Source organism: Telopea speciosissima, chromosome 1 (assembly GCF_018873765.1).
Source record: "Telopea speciosissima isolate NSW1024214 ecotype Mountain lineage chromosome 1, Tspe_v1, whole genome shotgun sequence".
NCBI classification, from domain to species: domain Eukaryota; kingdom Viridiplantae; phylum Streptophyta; class Magnoliopsida; order Proteales; family Proteaceae; genus Telopea; species Telopea speciosissima.
The window spans coordinates 23,210,616-23,230,450 of NC_057916.1; the positions used below are offsets into that span (position 1 = coordinate 23,210,616).

At 39.9% G+C, this 19,835-nt stretch overlaps 1 protein-coding gene and 1 long non-coding RNA gene across 2 annotated transcripts in view; both read right to left on the reverse strand.

Annotated features, from left to right (window-relative positions):
- LOC122642393 (pleiotropic drug resistance protein 2-like) overlaps positions 1-19,835 on the reverse strand; it is a 37,084-nt gene that overhangs the window by 5,060 nt on the left and 12,189 nt on the right. Inside the window, exons 8-19 of the mRNA XM_043835846.1 lie at positions 17,033-17,933; positions 16,729-16,889; positions 16,442-16,545; positions 16,124-16,289; positions 15,905-16,036; positions 11,031-11,161; positions 7,280-7,612; positions 6,339-6,629; positions 6,161-6,244; positions 3,864-3,997; positions 3,519-3,746; positions 3,126-3,297 (exon numbers count right to left, since the gene is read on the reverse strand). Of these exons, the coding sequence (XP_043691781.1) occupies positions 3,126-3,297; positions 3,519-3,746; positions 3,864-3,997; positions 6,161-6,244; positions 6,339-6,629; positions 7,280-7,612; positions 11,031-11,161; positions 15,905-16,036; positions 16,124-16,289; positions 16,442-16,545; positions 16,729-16,889; positions 17,033-17,933 (2,837 nt within the window). The remainder of the gene's footprint in view (positions 1-3,125; positions 3,298-3,518; positions 3,747-3,863; positions 3,998-6,160; positions 6,245-6,338; positions 6,630-7,279; positions 7,613-11,030; positions 11,162-15,904; positions 16,037-16,123; positions 16,290-16,441; positions 16,546-16,728; positions 16,890-17,032; positions 17,934-19,835) is intronic.
- On the reverse strand, positions 4,642-5,889 carry LOC122642473. Its single transcript, XR_006330046.1, has 3 exons — positions 5,659-5,889; positions 4,712-4,833; positions 4,642-4,681 (listed from the first exon to the last, which is right to left on the reverse strand). It is a non-coding gene; the product is annotated as an uncharacterized LOC122642473 (long non-coding RNA).

A 19,835-nucleotide genomic window follows, 5' to 3' on the forward strand; every position in this document is an offset into this window, starting at 1 on the left:
ACTTTTCTACTAGGACCCCACACATCAGAATGAACAACATGAAATAAAGAAGATGACCTTTTATTAGAAATAGGATAGTTGGAACGTGTCTGTTTGGCCAAGACACAAGGCTCACAAAAAAAATCTTCTTTATAATAAGGTTTGCCGAATGCGGGAAATAAAGTAGATAAGGTTCCTAAAGGTGGATGTCCTAGTCTAGAGTGCCATAAGTGTAATTCAGAGGAAAAAGATGCTGGTGAACAAAGTCTAGAAGGTAAAGCCGGTGTAGATGCAGGATCTCCATCAAGCAGGTACAATCCGCCATGCACTTTACCCGATCCAATCGTCTTCCCCGAGTCCAGTTCCTGAAAAACACAATGAGTAGGAAAGAATGTCACTTTGCAGTTTAAAGATTTAGTGATACTACTAATGGAGAGAAGGTTAGTAGTAAACTTGGGAATATGTAACACAGAAGATAAAGTCAATGAAGGAGAACAACCAATGGAGCCCTTCCCAGATATGGAGGAGAGGGACCCATCAGCAATTTTTACTTTGTCTTTACCAGAGGCAGGGAAGTAGGTATTAAAAAGACTGGAGGAACCTGTCATGTGATCAGTAGCTCCAGAGTCTATGATCCAAGGAGTGGAGACCACGGATGCACAATGACCAGCAAAGGAAATACCTGTATGGGCAAAGAAGGAACCCGAATTGGCGGCAGATGTAGTGGGGGCAGCAGATGTGTTCAACAGACGCCGGAGAGCTTGAAGTTCTTCCTGGGAGAAACCAATGTCAGTAGTGGGAGCTGAAGCTACACTTTCAGTGTGATTGGCCTTGTTTTTAGATTTAGCACGACCACGTTTGCTCTCAAAATCAGCAGGCTTCCCATGAAGTTTCCAACACTGAGCCTTAGTGTGATATGGTTTGTGGCAATGATCACACTTCACAGGCTCTTTACTAGCAGCAGTAGCAGCAACATTATCAGCAGAAGTGTCAGTAGTGATGGAACCAGTAGTCTGTAAAGCTGATCTGTCAACCTTAGGAGTAATCATCATAGCAGCCCTCCTTGTCTCTTCAATGTGAACATATGAAAAAGTTTCCTCCAAAGTGGGAAAAGGAACCCGACCAAGAACCTGCACCCGAATAGGGTCATAATCATCATTAAGTCCAGCCAGGAAGTCATAGACTCGAAACTGATCCACATAAGTGTGGTAGGCTGTAATATCTGCAGCAGTAGTAGGCAGGAATCGAGCATAGTGATCCAGTTGCTGCCATAAGCACTTGAGGGCAGCATAGTACTTGGTGACTGTCATCTCTTTCTGGGTAGTGTGTTGAAGAGTCTTTCGGATCTCATAAACCTGAGCACCACCCCCTGAACGACCATAAGTACCCTTGACAGCAGTCCATATCTGAGTCGCAGTGTCAAGGAGAAGGTACTGACTAGAAATGTCAGTGGTCATAGAATTCAGAACAAAAGACATCACCATCGCATCATTAGCTGCCCATTTAGTGCGGGCAGCCCCTTCTTCAGTGGGCTGTTTGGTGATACCAGTAAGGTGGCCAGTGAGTCCCCTGCCAGCCACAGTGAGGGATAAGGATCTGGCCCAAATCAGATAATTGGTACCATCTAGTTTTATGGCAGCAGCATAGGGCAAGAAATCAGTCCTGGTCTGATCTCCTCCAGTAGCAGCTGATGTAATCTCTGAGTCACCCATAATGCAGCAAGGTAAAATTCGAGTTTTTTGAAAAAAACTGAATTTCAAAAATTCTGCAGTAGTCGATCTGAAATTGGACAGAATTCTGATCTTCAAAAAACAGCAGGAATTTAAGGCTGAAACAGTGTCGAGTGCAGCAATATAACCAGGGAATAATCCCTCAAAAAATCTTCCCAAACAGCAGCCTAGAAGAACCAAATCGATAAAGTGTCAGGGTTTTGCAAAACCCTGACAGTTGAGATCGATAAGAAGAGGAAAGAGGCTGCAGCTGTGGGGTCTTCAATCAATGTGAAATCAGAGAGGATAGATGCTGTCGTAGGCCTGCATTGATGCTCCAAAGAAACCAATTGATCTCCCAACTGTTATGAGATCGATCTCCAAAAAAACTGAAGCAATCCTGAATCGCAGAGAGAGATAATGGCAGCAGCTATCGATCTGAATTAGGTTTTAAAATTGAGGTGAGATGGAGAGCAGCACTCGAACCATAGATGGATCACCTCATGGGTGCTGCCCTAAAAAGGGTTGAATGGATCAAAGGAAGAGAAGAGAGAAGGGAGAAGGGAGAGGAGAAGGGGGAGAGGAGAGGAATCAAGAGAAAAGGGTTGTTTTTGAACAATCGAGCAGGTCTTAGAACCCTAGCTCTGATACCATGTTCAAAACTAGAATACTAAAAAACAGAACTGAGAAAACTTGAATGATCAATTGTGATCACCCAGGCACCTTTATTTATAATTCTGGAATATGAAATTACATGACCAAAATACCCCTGCCTAGCCAATACAGCTAGGCAGTACACAAACAATTATAAAACATAATACTAAAGCACCCAAAGGACCAGAATACCCCCACAGTATTCTGGTTTACATTATTCAACATCATCCCATGAAAGAATAAATATGGTCCTCACATCAATCCTGAATGTCCAGCAATTATTCATGCACAAAGTACAACAATTAGGGTGCTTGCTCACCCAACTGGAGGACATCAAACTTTTGATCTAGAATACAACTTAAATAGAAAAGTTATAAGTTAGGGAGAAAAGGTTCATACATTGAGTTTTTACAAGTCCCAGTTGGTCCAGCCATTGTACCATTTCCGGTAAAAAAATTCACTCACCAATTGATTGATCCACATAAATGAGTGTGTGGGCCACTATACAGTATTGCAGATTGGAGAGAATTTATTGAGAATGGTGACATCAGGTCTATCATATAGTTTTTTCTAATTATGCCAAGTAGGTCTCTTTCTCACATTCATATCAACACATGTGGACCAGATTCTTCTGATCAACTAGTAGCAACAATAAGGATAAATTTCCTGGTATCAGTTTTCTACTGTTCCCAACTCACACAGGTGAAGGTTTCCGTCTTTTCTCTCCTAAGGTCCTACCTACCCAGAACACAAGGAATGGAAAATTAATTCAGTTTTTCTCACCTGTGAAAATGCATAAGGCAATTCTGAATACATCCCTGCTGCTCTTTCACGGTAGAAAACTGTTCTTTCAATTGCGACAACAGATTGCACGGCAGTAGCATTAGTGGCACCAAGGAAAAAAACAGCAGCATACATAGCTCCCAGAAGATTGAGTAGGTCTTGTTGTTTTCTCCTGTTAATTACAGCATGGGATTACCCAAAAAAGATACATGAAATCTCAAAAAAAAAGAAGAAAAATGACTCTAGTCCAAAGATGGGACTCAATGGATCATAAGTTCATAACATATCTCATATTGTTAAGAGTGAAATAATCGTCCAGAACTGATTATATCATTGTATTTCCAAGATTAATGAAAAACACAGGTTAATAAAGTATCAAGTGTCAAAACTTACATTTTCTCTCCTTTGTCCCAAAAGATGACACCAAATACAATACCAATTGCTGCTGTCATGAAGAATCGGACAGCATTATACGGTGGATTTCTCCAATATGACCAATACTGTTTCCAAAAACAAGCCTTGCATTGAGTGGTGAAGGTTTGAGAGTATTTGGTAGGGAAGTAAAGATCCTGGGCACTTGGTGCTGGAGTGGTTTGTTCTTTGATTAGTTCCTGATTCCTCCTGAAAGAAGGGAGGAAAAAAGAAAAAGTTGAACACCAGTATATTGGCAAGTCAGACAAAAAATAGAATAGGTTTACCAGCTGGAAGAAATTAACGTTGCAACGATAATCCACTTACTTATAAAGGGTAGAATTGGCATAAAATTCTGCAAAATCAAGACCAAGTTGTGTCTCAACTGAAGCAGTAGTGACCTCGAGCATCCATGTAGCAGGGTTATAACCATCTTTTATTTTAGGAACGCCAGGGATAGACTGCAAGGAGGTACACATATTATCACTTGGGACTTCTTGTTAGAGGTTCACATTTGTAATTTCAAGAAAGTTTGGTACCTGACTGATACGCCAAAAGCTCTAGAGCTGATGGAACGTGTAAGTCAGGTCCTTTAACCTATCCCATACTAGGCTGGCCCAATCTAGTGCCCATACCCCAGATTGGGACCCCTAGGAACATAAAAGAACATATCTAAAACCAGTGCATGATCTTGAGAGGAATAGTCATTAGCATGTAGACTATCAGTTTATAAAAGACTTGGAAGCAGAAACAGAAGAGAACAAAGCACTAGAAGATTATTGTCAACCACATGCATTCAAGACCACCACCTCTAGCCCTTGTACCAAGCAACCCATACATGCTTTTGTGTTTCCTATCTATAGTTGTTAAGATTTTCAATTTTTTTCCTGGGAGTATGAGACAGAAAAAGATTTATTGGGAAAGAAAGGAAATATAAAAGGTGGGGCAAAAGGCAGCCCCACCACCGACAACAAACCAAACGGACAGCCAAAAAATACGAGAGGCGCAACCACATTCTTAAAATCTCAAACAACAGACAGCATGCCTGAAAAGAAACATGGAATACAATCTAAAATCACCACTCACCCCACACCAAAAAAACAGAGGGCAAACTAGTGGAGGTCCACCACACAGAAAACTACCAACTCCACCCAAGCACCGTAGAAACCACCAACATGGCCAGCACATAGACCATGAACAAGGAAGATGCAGAGTGAAAAGAGATTAAAGAAGGAAGATAAAGTAAACTTCCATGCCTTCAAGTTTCACTGGAGTCTTCTCTATCAAGCAAAGGAACCTTGGTCTGGAGTGCTCTGTCGAGTATCCCTAAGAGACCTATTGGCAGGGTGATATTGTCTCTTGGTCTGCCTCCTTGTCCGATATCTTTGGTGCCAAGTTGGCTTGGGACCTCTTAGGCCTCGTGGTTGCATTAAGCTCGCGTCATTTGGTTTGGTTCAACTGTTCAAGAGCCACATCCCTCGTCACTGCTTCATAGTCTGGAGGGTTTTCACCCGCTGCCTCCCCACTCAATCCTTCCTCATCTGCCAGAAGATTCCTGTCTCCCCCCAATGCTGCCTTTGCGGGAATGCCTCTGAAGATGTACATCACCCACTCTTCGACTGCCATTGTCCTCTGTAGTTTGGTATGATTTGCTAACCAAGTGCTGGCATAGGAGGAGAATTCTACCCTTTGATAGAGAATGGATCTGGGTCGACATGTCTTTTGTTGGGAAATCCTGTTGTGACTCGGTGGGTAAATTAGCTTTCGGTGCTGTTATCTCCCACATCTGGCTTGAGCTCAACCTTAGAAGGTGGACCTCTTAAGCCAGATTCTTCGTCAGATTTGGGACTCAATTTTCTTTGAAGTCAAAACCAAGATTTAGGGGTCTCTTGGTCGGTGCATTGATTCCCCCAGAAATTGGCTTATTGTAAATTCTTGGGGTCTCCCCCTTTCTATCTTACAAATCCATGTCTCCCCTTCTGCCCCTATGTAAATGCTGGGCTTTATTCTAGTTGCGTATTTTCCTTTTTCCTCTTCTTTGGTAACGAATTTTTAATAAAAAAAAATGGTAATGCATTTTTTATTCACGCAAAAAAAAAAAAAAAATGAAGAGCAAAGGAACCTCTAGGTTGATTTTCAATTGCAAATTTTAATAAATGGAAGTGGGGTGCATTATGATAGCCATCCATTAATACATAGTCTGAGTATGTCTTGCAGTTGTTTGGCATCGAATGATTAAAGAATAGGGAGAAACTTGTCGGAAAGAAACCGAAGTTTAACAATTTTGCTTCAAAAAGAAAATATTATACCTGAAAAACTATGTACATACTTTGTACCTATGTGTGACCACTGACCATGTAGAGCTAACAGAATTAATTGACATTTTCCAATGTAAAAGAGTAAATAAACAGATAAACATCCTAGCAGGTTATCATATTCTCCAATCCAAGTTAATTCCTAAATTCTCAGTTGGGGATGTTAACCTCCATAGAGTTCAACAAATTTAAGAAAATATTCCTCCAAAACCAAATTTATTTTAAGTTAGCAGTTGCCATGTTACCCCCCTCCTGAAATTCAATAAATCTAATGAAAACCAAGCTTATAAGTGGGAGATGAACACTCACACCAAAGTATGCTATAAGCTTGTGAGAACGGTGACCAAGAGGTCCAGCATAAATGACTTGTCCTCCTTTCTTCATCAACAGTAACTGCAAGCAAAATGACATCAAGTTGAGAAGATGTGTCCATACTGCTTGAAAACCAGCTTCAGAAGAACGAAGAACCTAAAGAAGCAAGACATACATCATCAAAAGCTTCAAAAATGTCTATGCTTGGTTGGTGAATTGTGCAGACAACAGTTCGTCCTGTATCCACCGTATTTCTCACTGTACGCATAACTATTGCAGCAGCCCTAGCATCAAGACCTGATGTTGGCTCATCCATGAAGATGATGGATGGGTTAGCAACCAACTCTACAGCTATGGTGAGCCTCTTTCTCTGTTCTGTTGAAAGACCATCCACTCCTGGAAGGCCAACTAAGGCATTCCTCAGTGGATTAAGCTCAACTAACTCCATAACTTCATCAACAAACATCTGCAGTACAAAGAGAGAGAAGATAACAATTAAAAACATTGTGCATCAGGTCTAAGGTCATGTTCCTACACATAAGTAACTAATTCATACTTCTGATTGTTTATGTGATTTCCATGACTCATAAGGCAAAAAAGTTCCATAACTGTTTGCTACTCATAGGTGCTCTAAGAAAAATTAATCAATTATGCTCCTCTGTAAGGGTATGCAAGGTTTTTTAGTATCAGGTGTATATATTGTAGGAAAGTCAAAATTCAGAATTACAACAAACACAGAGGTTAGAATAAGGAAGTTTAGAGAAGATCGTTTTCAACCTTCTGATGACTAAAAAATTATGGTTCTAACAAACAACTATAGAGATTTTGGTTCATTCAATCCACCCATCTGATTTAACACAATCACTCACTTTAGAGGTGTGACACAGGGTAGGCTTATTTCTTAACCAAGAACCAAGCTGCCAAACCATGAACAAACAAAACTGCTAAAATGTAGCTTTACAGAAAACACAGGAATACTAAATTTTGTGGTCAAGTAGCCCTCATAACCAGATAAAAAGAACCAAGTCACAGCCCACTCATAAATCCATAATTAGAAAACTGAGTCTGTTTGAAGTGGAGCAGAAAAAAGATGATTATGGAAACTTAGTGACTTGCCTTCCGTGTCTCCTTCTTTACTTCTGGAGCAAGACGCAGCCAGGCTGAGAACAGGAGAGACTCATAAACAGTAACACGAGGTGAATGGATATCACTCTGTTCACAGTAACCACTAACTCGAGCAAATGTTGCTTGGTTCTTTGGGAAACCTGAAATGCTGATACTTCCTTCAATGTATCCACCGGTCTTTCTTCCTGCTAGCACATCCATCAAGGTGGTCTTTCCAGCACCACTGACACCAACTAACGCCGTCAGAATACCTGGTCTGAAAGAACCACTAACATCTCTCAACAATTGGAGACGGCTTTCTTCAATTCCTTGCTTTTTCATTTCCTGATAAAAGAAAATTTTCAAATTTCCACCAAACTTTTTAAGTTGTACTTTATACTACAACAATCCCAGAAGTAGCCAAAATTTACTGAACAAAATCTTACACATATAAATAGTATCTAAACATTTGAATGTTTAAGAAAACCAAAGCAATTTTAAACTGCAGAGAGTTTCTATAAGATATGTATGCATCAATATTTTATAGAAATCATACAGCAGATGATTTGGATCAAATCCTACGAGAGGTTTAAATGAATCATAAGCCTGAATCTCACTAAGGATCAACAGTATCCAGATAGGAACCATAAGATACAAACCAAGAACTTGGATTTGGAATGTAGGATATGATGCATGTCCATCGTTTTCCTTTTGTGTGACAATTGTTTAACAATGGATTTTTTCCCCCTTTCTCCACTTGAAGTAAATGAAGCCTATATGTGAAGATCCTTTTTTTTTCTTGTGCAAGTAGATCCTTGTTTTCTTCGTCTCCCACTCTTTCTGTTGGGGTTGGGGTTGGGATAGGGATAACAGGGGGATAAAAGAAAGAACAAGGTTTTCTTCCTACAAGCTCCATAAACAAAGATCACACGGAATTTGAAACTTGTTTTGTGCATTTGATATTTGGCCCCTACTCACATATAACTGTCCTAGTTTCTATCTAGGATCAGGTGTGCATGTTACCATGCTACCTTATAATGGGTTTCTAGAAGCCTAAGGGATTAGGTTTAGAAACTCAGTTGAAAACTAGACTAGCAGTGACTAGTTAAGAAACCAGAATTCAAGAGATTTATAATAACAGATAATCCAAGGTTTTGATTTTACCCAAAAAGCTGGTCGAAGGTCAATTATATGGAGAAGAACAACTCCTCAAAATATGATTAAAATCTGATGGTCAGATCTAGAGTTACAGAGGTATCTTATTAAGAATAGAACATTTGAAAGAGGTTTCCAGATTTGATAACCGATTGCAGGACTTTAAGAACTCGAATCAATGATCAAAAGTGATTAAAAAAAGTAACAAAATTCAGAAATGGTATTAGGATGATAATCTGAAACTGAAAATCAAATGTGACCTTAGTATAAGGTAAAAACTAAGAATCCAACTTGAAATAGGATTCTAAGAAAACAGCAACAATATCAAATTTTGAAACTGTAGGTGTGTTTAGAAATTGACACAACAACAACAACAACAACATAGCCTTATCCCAACTAAATGGGGTCAGCCACATGGATCCTTGCTCTCCAAGCTCTATTCAAAGTCATACAAAAAACGAGGCCTAAGCTAAGCGTGTTTTTCCTCACCACTTCTCCTATGGTTAATTTAGGCCTGTCCCCTTTTAGTTCCCTGAATCTGAATCAAATCACTCCTCCGTACTGGGACATCCCAAAGCTTCTGTTGGACATGGTCATGCCACCTCAAACGACTCTCTCTAAGCTTAACATGAATCGGAGCTACTCCCAACCTAGTTCTAATATGGTCATTCCTAACTTTATCCTTCCTAGTTTTCCCATACATCCATCTCAACATCCTCATCTCCGCTACACAGTTTATTTACATGACACTTCTTTACTACCCAACATTCCGCACCATACGTCATAGCCAGTCGAATGACTGTCCTATAAAATTTTCCTTGAAGCTTTAAAGGAATATGTTGATCACACAACATTCCAGACGTACCTCTCCACTTCATCCACCTTATTTTAATCCTTTGGGCAACATTATCTTCTATGTCACCTTCTTTATTTAGAATTGAGCCTAGATATCTAAAAAATCAATTTGTGGAATCTCCCATTCCTCAACATTCACCATCTCATTATCCGTCCTAGTGCGGCTAAAGTTACAAACTATATATCCGTCTCAGTTCTAATTATCTTTAACCCTTCGATTCAAAGGTTGATCTCCATAGCTCCAACTTGGCGCTACTCCCTGCTTTTGTCTCATCCACCAAAACAATATAATCCGCAAAAAGCATACACCAAGGAACCTCCTCTTGTATGTCTCTGGTTAAGGCATCCATGATAAGTGCAAACAAATAAGGATTGAAGGATGATTCTATTTAGAAAGTAATCCGACTACCAAATATGAAATCAGATTTGCAATCTCAGATGTAACTATAAAAAAACTGAAATTAGAGCAAGTAGGGTATGCATAAGAACAGAATAGAAACTTATTAACGTGATTTGATGGTGGATAAGATGAATAAGAATGAAAGAAAGATAGATGGATATGAACCGAGCATATCACCTGGAACTTGATTAGAATCCCACCAATCCTACCTTAGCATCTCATTAAGGATTGCATTGCATCCCACAACACTATTCTAAATCTCACAGGAGCAAAGCCAAGCTTTATTCAATATCAAAAAACCATTGGAGGGATGTATGGCCATACATCCTGTAAATAGAAACTAAAAGTGTACTTACAATAGAAAAGGAAAGTGTACTTGAAATAGGAAAGAAATAAATAAGAAACTCTATCCATAATGGGAATAGATGTCCCTTATAACTAAAACTCTATCTTAACTAGTTAGAATAGGTGTCCCACATAATTAAAACTCTATCCAAAGTAGAAAAGGCAAGAGTCTATCCCATCCTTGACAACCAAGTGAATAATAATTACTTAATGAAATAAAAAAATTCAAACTAACCTAATAAAGTAAATCCCATATTCCTACCTCCTACCCATAATTTAGGCCCATTAAGGTGGCCTATTACAAAGAAAATCCGTTAGACTTAAGACTCAATACATATATAACCCAACCCAAGGCTGATTTCCACTAAAATAAGCCCAATTTTGTGTTTTACCTGCATCACCTTATGTCAGTAATCGAATAAGCTACATTATTGTTTAATGGGATATGCAACATGTCAGAATATTATATTAGATTCTTTGGATATCACTTCAGAATTTTCCTAATTTCTTAGAAACATTTATTATGATTTTGGTCCTGCTTTGTTTGAATTCCATTTCTTATGATTCTCTAATCAATTTTCGAGTTTGAAAAAACTTGGTTCCTCTCACAATTGAAAGAGAAATAGATGAGAGATGCAAAGAAGAGCAAATCTTATTTCTTCCAATTTGGAGTTTTTCCAATGGGATGTGTATGAGAAATTAAAAATTCGAGATAGAATGAAAAGTTCTTGTCCTAGCATACAGACAACACTGACACCATTCCTCCATTACAATCCCCATTTAGTTGAATTCATTTAATGAAGGCTAGCAGTACTATTAATTAAGAAGGACAATCCTATTTGACAATGAAGTGACATTTCTCTTTTCAGAAACAGCTTAAATTGTATTTATAGACTCATCAGTAGGTCTTCTTTTACCAGTTATGCTGCATGACATGGTTTTAATTAGAGAAGTACGAAGATGTTTGAAAAAAAGTGTTCACTTAAATGCTTGAGACAAGAGACTCACAGCAGGCATGTCTATGTAATAATTCAAGTGATTGAATGCAAGTGAAAGGGGCTGGAAAGGCAACACCATTCCTCTTTTCGGAGCATGGTCTTCAACACTCCCTGATGTGTTCCTCACTGCCATATCAATACCTGTTACAATTGATGAAATATCAGAAACGCAAAGAGAATATAATAGCACAGGCCTCCATGATAAAAGTGTAATATTAAAACCTATACAGTAGCATTGGATCCATCATGTTACTGTAAGTGTGTGCAGATTTTAAATACAAAGAAAAAGTCATAGTAAGTTCAAATAAGGAAATATTTAACAAATCCTTGACCATGATAAGATTTTCATTTTTTCTACTTTTTAATATCAATATTAAATGCAATGCTTTGAGGGTGGGCCTTGGTGCAACAGTAAGGTTGTTCCATTGTGACTAAGTGGTCATGGGTTCGAGTCTGAAAACAGCCTCTCTGAGAAAGCAGGGGTAAGGCTGCATACATTATGACCCTCCCTAGACCCTGCAGTGGCGGGAGCCTCGTGCACTGGGTACGCCCTTTTTTTTATTAAATGCAATGCTTTGTATTTATTTTGAAACCAAAATAATAGTATTAAGCACTAAAACTGCCGTAATAATGGCTTAAAGACTATTATTAAGGGGATAGAGATTAATAATGACACTACAATAAGGAAATTATCTCCATGTATCGCATGATAGAATGTGAAATGACTGTAACCAAAGGCAATAAGATATGGTTAAACCATGATCTAATACTTAGTTGACCCATGATGGACATGAACCTGTTACCTTGTGCAAACTAGAAACAAAAATTAGATCAGTAAATTACATCTGAGGTACCCAACGTTTAAGAAAAGTACGATTAGGTGCTTCATGTTTCAAATATTTCGTTTGGGGTTCTTTATTAACTGGTTTTGCTTAAACTTTTTTATTTTCCAATTTGGGGTTCTTTATTAACTGGTTTTGTTTAAAACTTTTCTATTTTCCAATTTTCCGCTTATGGGCCAGGTGTGTTTGGGTACTTGCATCTATCTTGCTCTGATCCTTTCCTTCACGCCCCTTCCTCACTTTGCAAATCCTTCCCTCCCCAGCCCAGGCCTTGGCCTCTCCGCCCCGACCCCTTACCTCCATCCACCCACAGCCTTTTGGGGAGAGGGAATACGGGGAAGGGGGCTGCAGGAGAGGTGGGGGAGGGGTGCGGGAGTAAGCAGAGTGCGGGGAGGGAAGAAAGAGAGGGGGAGAGAGTCAAAGCGGAGGGGGTGTGGGGGAGGGCAGACGCAGAAGTGGGTGGATGGAGGTGAGGGGTCAGGGCGGAGAAGGCCAATGCCGGGGCAGGGGAGGGGGAGAGAGAGAAAGGGTCGGAGCATGATAGATGCAAGTACTCAAACACACCTAACCCATAAGGGTAAAAATGAAAAATAAAAAAGTTTTAAGCAAAACCCGTTAATAAGGGTATGACATACCCAAACATACTTTTTTTAAATGTTGGATACCTCAGAGGTAATTTACCCAACTTAGACTAATCCACATAAAAACTCATCAATGATAACTCTACTTGCTGCCGAAAATTATGTTTTCTAAACTGTAAATGCAGGTGACAATTTGTCATTATTAACTGATGTAAAGTTGGTCTAAAAAAAATCACGAAAAGTTCAAAACTTTTCCACTGGCCATGCTTCTGCAGGATATCTATCTAAACGTTAAACCTTTAGTCATTCTTTAAATGGACAGAAAGACATTATTATTATCATTTGGGAAAATTACACCAGAGGTGCCCTAAGTTTGCAAAAAGGTTATTTAGGATACCCTAAGTTTGAAAATTGACGTTTGGGGTGCCTTGTTGGGTTAGAACTACTTCAAAATGAATAAATTTCCAAAATTGCCCCTTAACCCCACTCCCACCCCTGGCCACCAAATTCACCTGCAATTCCACTTTCAACCATGTTCCCAACCACCACCACCGCCTCACCCTTGCAACCCAGCCCCGTTCTATCCTCCCCTGCAACCCTGAACTCAAGCTCCCTTGAACTTGATGATGATTAATCTCACCATCCCATCCTTGCCCGCACTGAAACTTGGCACCAAGTGGTGGTTGAAAATGGGATGTGAAGATGGGTTCGATGATCCTCATGGTGACATCCAATGCCAATGAGCCAATTAACATTGGCAAGCTCGTGTAATCCCTCACGATGAACATCACTGGGCCGCCTTCGGACAACCTGGTGGAATAGGAGCTTCCACTAAAGTGGCTTTGCATTGCATTGAATGGACTGGTGGGGTGGGGATAGATGGCAACCAAAAAGGTTGCTATCCCTTTTCTTCCTTACAAAAAAAAGAAAGCAACCAAAAAAGACTCTCGTCTTCCCCTGCTTTTGTCTTCTCCAATCTTGTGATACCGAGAGGGAAAATGTAGATCGGCTGGGCCGGAAAAGTAATTTTGTTTTAGGCTTTCTTTTGTTCCCCTTACAAGGATTTGTTAGCTCTAATTTCTAAGAATTCACAGCAGCCCAGAGAAATCACCACTAAGAGTTCTAAAAATCCTCTCTTCAAAACTACATGGGATGGAAACCTCTGTTCTTTCTGTTTTTTTAATAAATTTGCTCTTCCGAACTCATAGAAGCACAACGAAATCACTTTTGCTTCCACATGCACCACCTTTCGATTTTTTTTCTTTGGGAGTTGGCGATGGCAATGACTGGTGCTGCTGTTCTTATCCGTTCGCTTCCACCTTCGCCACCACCTCCACCTGCGCCATCTTTCGATTCTTTTTCTTTGAGAGTTGGCGATGGCGATGACTGGCACTGCTATTCTTATCCCCCCCCCCTTTTTTTTGTTTTGTTGCAACTCTCATATCCTTGTGATCGGAAACCCAACATCTTCCCTGCTCAAGCCCCTGCGCATCGCCCTTGCCGCTGCAAGACCCATGCACGACCACTCCAGCCCTCCATCGCTTCACCCCATGCACACCTCTCCAGCCCCCAGCCCCGCGAGCTGCCACCGCTGCTCCGAACCCACACCTGCTGCAACTCAAACCCAATCGTCACCCGTCCACAAGCTGCTTTCCCCAATTCTCTCATACTGGCCCACCTAGCAGTACACTCCCCTTCTTCTTTCTCTTCTGGCCTTGGCCGCTCGCACCCCGGCTGGAACCATAGTTGTCAAGGCGGCAAGGCGACCCAAGGCGGTGGAGGGGTGCCTAAGTGCTTAGGTGGCAAGGCGCCCGCCTAAGCATTGCCTAGGCGACCAAAGCACCCCCAAATGTTATTTTTTATTTCCCCCCATTTCTAACATTATTTAGTATGCTACAATATTTTCGTATGCTACAATATACCTTATATCATCAAAAATCAACATTAAGCCTCCTCAAGTCATACAAAATCAACATTAAGCCACCTCAAGTCATAAAAAATCAACATTAAGCCACATCAAGTCATCATAAATCAACATTAAGTCACATCAAGTCATCAAAAATCAATATAAAGCCACATCAAGTTTGAAGACAGCAGAAATGAAGAAGCGAGTTATTGGAAGTTTGAAACAATCAAAACACACATTTGGTTTATACTGTTTTTAGAAAATATGATCTTATCTGTAAGTATTAATTCCTATCGATTTAGAGAAATAATGTTCTTTTTCTCTAAGAAGTTTGACTAGTCAAATGATTTTATTTTTACATGAGACTTTTCTTATTAGGTAGAGCACAAACCAGCTTTCCAACAAATTCAAAATTGCTTAAATCTGATTTATATTGAAGAAATTGTGTTCCGGTCAAACCATATTTGGTATGGCGAATGCTGTCAAAATCGCTCTAAATGAAATTATTTTTTTTGTTATCAAAACAAATGAATATTTTACCGCACTGTTGGTTTTTAGCAATGTTTTACCATATTAAGATTTATATAATTTTAAGATTTGAGAAAAACCCCAGCATTTGAAAGTTGAAAATTTCACCTACCGCTGAAAATCCAGTTTTTGTTTTTGAACTGAGGGGTTGACTTTCTATCTTTATTGGATTCAAATAAGGGGGTATTTGCTTATTTATGAATAATATCTTAAGTGTTGTTATCAAAACATTTACTTAAATGATATTTGGCATAAATAAGGGCCGATGCCGGGTTCGATACCAATAAAAACCAGTGCAAGGCGCCTTGCAATAAGGCGGCAGTTGCCTAGGCCCCAACAAAACCGCCTGGACACCAAGGCGGCGCCTTGACAACTATGTCTGGAACCCCACCTGGAACCACCTGCTGCAAGACCACTCTAGGTTGATAAGATAGGGCGGTGAGCAGTTGCAGGCAGTGGCGAAACCAAGACGGCAAGCTGTTGAATTGGAATATAAAACAAACCAGAATTGCAGGTGATGGTGGGTCAGTGGTGCAGTTGCAGTTGTGGGAGGTCACAGGTAACGGAAACGGAAGTGTGGTGGCAGTTGCAGATGGGTTGTAGGAGAGGGATGATCACGGTGGCTGGTGTATGTGGTGGTGGTGGTGATGGGTGGGTGTTTGACCTACAGGCTACCCAAACACTAACTTACAAGGGTAAAAATGGAAATAACTTTGATCTAGAATAAAAGCTGTTAATAAGGAACCCCAAACATCCGTTTTCAAACTTTAAGGTACCTAACACGTCCTTTATGCAAACTTAGGGTACCTCAAGTGTAATTTACTTAAAATAAATACTACAAATCAGCATTATAAGATGGGCACTGAGAAAAGAATGGACAAGAAAATTCAATTCAGATAAGAATTGCAATGACTTCAGATAACTTGCTTATTACCCAAACATTCTCACCCCATTGCATCAAATAACAAAATCAGGGAAACAACCAAAATGGGCTGCAGAAGAAGCATAAGCAGGTAAAACTTCAAACCTTCAAATGTGTTAGCATTATATGATGAGCTAGCCATTGTGGATCTTGATGCATGTTCCTCATCTGAAGATGACTTCTCACACTTCATCTCAGGATCATCATCCAGGATTACAGTTTTAGTATCACTGAAAGCTGCAATTAGATTTTGGGAGAAAAATCATGATGGACTCTTAATCACACTAATTTAACCAGACAGAAAAATGAGAAATGATAACTTACGATTTAAATATGTCAGCGCCCCAATAAATAAAACATTGAAGATAAGAGAATAACCGACAAGTGCTCCAATACAGATCCAAAACCAATAGTCTTGTACAAAAAATCCTCTGGATTCAAGAAGGGCCTTTCCAACTGTAGGTTCAGGAATTCTGGAATCGAGATTGGGCTGTATCAGAGAGAAACTTGAATCATGGTTCCTGGAAGGAGAGGAAACAATGCCTATGTGCATTGGGTATATACATCTGTATCTAGAAAATCAAACGATAACTGTGACAACATTTAAACTAGAAACATAAAAGGAAGATTAGAATATCATACAGTGCTCCATCTTTCATCAAGAAATTCATTCATGACAAGAGCACTCTGTCCATACATCATTGGCGAAGACCAGTAGCCCCATATCATCCATGGTACAATGTCATCTGATGGCAGGATAAGGAAAATCGCAGCTTAATCTGATTGCCCCAACTATGTTGTAATAATAATTTGGGCATTTTGAATCAAATATTGAAGTGTCAAACAGAAAACCTGGTATGAGATTGAAGCAGCTGCTTACTTAAATCATAATCAAGCCCTTTTTTGAGGGGGAGGGGGGGTCTGCTCACCTTTGGCAACAACAAATCCTCCAAGCACAAAAGCCAATAGCAAGGTTAAGTTACCAAGTGTGTTGGCAACAACCTGTGTTCTTCCCACTGCTGCAATGAACCGGAAGAGAGATAGAGCCATCTGATGTACACAGAAAAATGCCAAGAACTGTCTGAAAAACCTGAAAGCATTGGAGAAGTGTCCACAGAAAGAACATAGATTTAAGTGGCATTGTAGTTTAGTAACTATAAAAAACAAAAATTCATGGACATTAAAATTATTTTCCAGGGGGAGGGGGAGGGGGAAAATGGGAAGTGCATCTACCTGCTAGCTGCAGGAGCAAACCCAATAGTGTAATACGTAAGAATGATCCATATCCCTGATTCCATTAGTGAGAGGGGGATCCTAAGGACCCAAATTGGTAAACCAAAAGCCCATGCAGGGTAAAATAGGTGATCTCTCTGTTTGAAGAAAACTGGAAGCCTGAAAACAGTCATTGCAAGCTCTGCCATTCCATTGAACATTACATTAATCAGACTGAAGAACAATGCTCCATAATATTTTGTTCCATCTTCTATTTGACCATGCTTCATTTCTGTTCTAAAGAACACAGTCATAGCAATGATTGACATGATTGTGATCTGGGTGGTTTTGAAAATGTAGACGAAAGAGTTCCGCTTCATAAGCAGCCACTCACTTGAGAAGCATGCCTTGAAAAGCTCCCAGTTAGGGATGCCATACTTTTCTTTCACCAATGCAGCAGGATGGGCTTTACTTCTATCATAAGGAATGCTTAGATCATGACAAAGCTGTTGACCAATTTGGAAGGAGTTAAAGGATTCTGCAAACTCTGCAACTGAAATATATTCGTATGGTTGGTCCTTCTTGAGCCAGTACTGTTCTTGGTCTTTCTTGGAAGTAACCTCTTGGAGAAAATCTGCAATTCCTTTCCTTTCTGGGCATCTGAAACCCATGAATTCGAAGAACTCAAGAATATTTTCCCGTGGTCCTTGGTAGACAATCTGACCATCCGAAAGTAGTATAACATCATCAAAAAGCTCATAGGTTTCAGGAGCTGGCTGTAAAAGAGAGATGATCATGGTTACATCCATAATGTGAACCATCTGTCGCATGAACTTGACAATCTGAAAAGTTGTAGAACTATCAAGCCCAGTAGATATTTCATCCATGAAGAGAGCTTTTGCTGGTCCAACCAACATCTCTCCTGCACCTCAGAGTCATCAATTACTGTTAGATTGTACAGATATATTTGCAACTGATGAGACAGGTGTTACACTACCACCTATATATTAAAAGGACGGTGGATTGCTCGCACCATGTTTTTTTGAGATTTTTAGAAGGGCGTACCCAGTGCACGAGGCTCCCACCACTGCGGGGTCTGGGGAGGGTCATAACGTACGCAGCCTTACCCCCACTTCACGGAGAGGCTGTTTCCCAACTCGAACCCGCGAATGGAGCAACCTTACCATTGCACAGAGGCACAGTACACTTTTTTTGAGATTTTTATTTCTGAAAAAAAATATTTTTTGAAACTTTGATTAGTTTGTCTTTTTCCTTGGAAAACCAGTATGAAGGAAAGTAGGGAAGTACATCTAATACACAAAGCTTCATAATGACAACAACTGTAGGCGGAGTCTCATTGAGACTCTCTAGCCTTAATGCTGTCTTCAAAAAGAGCCATAGCACGATGAACCACTGATTGAGGAGAAAAATTATCATTACAACAAATGGTTGTCATTTCTAGCACATCATATAAATTATAAATCATAAAATGGAAGCACTAACTTTTATTATAATCAAAGTGATTATAACCCAACTCCACAACTCCACTCTTCTATTTTCATCAACAAAGTTTGACTATTGCTCCATAGTAGGGCAATGAGTAGATCTGACTCTTCTATATGATCAGTTCTGAATCCCAACGGGTAACAGAACCAAATATCTCTGCATCCGGCCATAGTGATAAGGCCAGCAAGATGATCATTCTGCTACACATCACCCCTCTCTTTTAATTTGTTGTATGTATTTGTACTTTTTAGTGAAGATAATTTCTTTGTTGATGATTGTCGAAATCCGTGAATCTGGCTTGTCTATGAGACAGAGGCCAAGCCTTTATTTATAACTTCAGAATATTACAAATATGGAATGATAAATATGGAATGATTTACTCAATCCTTACCTAACACACCTAACACATTTAACATGTGCATAATGAACCTAGACACTATAGGTACAAGGACAATATTACCCCTGAACCTATATTACAACACTCCCCCTCAAGTTGGTGCATACATATCAAACATGCCCAACTTGCTAACAACAGAACAAAACAATTTACTACTTATTCCCTTAGTGAGAATATCAGCCAGTTGGTTACAAGACTAAACAAATGGAACACAAAGGACTCCTTGCTCCAGCTTCTCCTTGATAAAATGTCGGTCAATTTCAACATGCTTGGTATGATCATGTTGGACCGGGTTATGGGCAATACTGATTGCTGACTTGCTGTCACAGTAGAGCCGCATAGGAAGATCAATAGCCATACTTGTATCTTGAAGAAGCCCCTTAAGCCACAAAAGTTCGCAGACCCCTTATGCCATGGCCCTAAATTCTGCCTCAGCACTAGACCGAGCAACCACGGCTTGTTTCTTGCTCCTCCAAGTAGTTAAGTTTCCTCCAACAAATGTACAATATCCGGATGTTGACCTTCTATCATCGGGACTGCCAGCCCAATCTGCATCAGTATAGGCCTCTATTTGAAGATTACTGTGGGGAAAATATAAGATTCCTTTTCCAGGAGAAGACTTTAGGTACTTCAGAATTCTGTAGGCTGCCTCCATGTGAGATGAGTAAGAGTCATGCATGTATTGACTTACAACACTTACTGCAAATGTGATGTCAGGTCGGGTATGAGAGAGATATATCAACCGTCCTACTAACCTCTGATAAGTACCTTTATCCACCGGGTCACCTTCCTTGCTCTTTAAGTGTGTGTTAGGTTCTAGAGGGGTATCAACAGGTTTACACCCGAGCATCCCTGTATCACTCAGAAGATCAAGAGTATACTTTCTCTGGGAAAGAGATATACCTTTAGCTGAATAAGCAA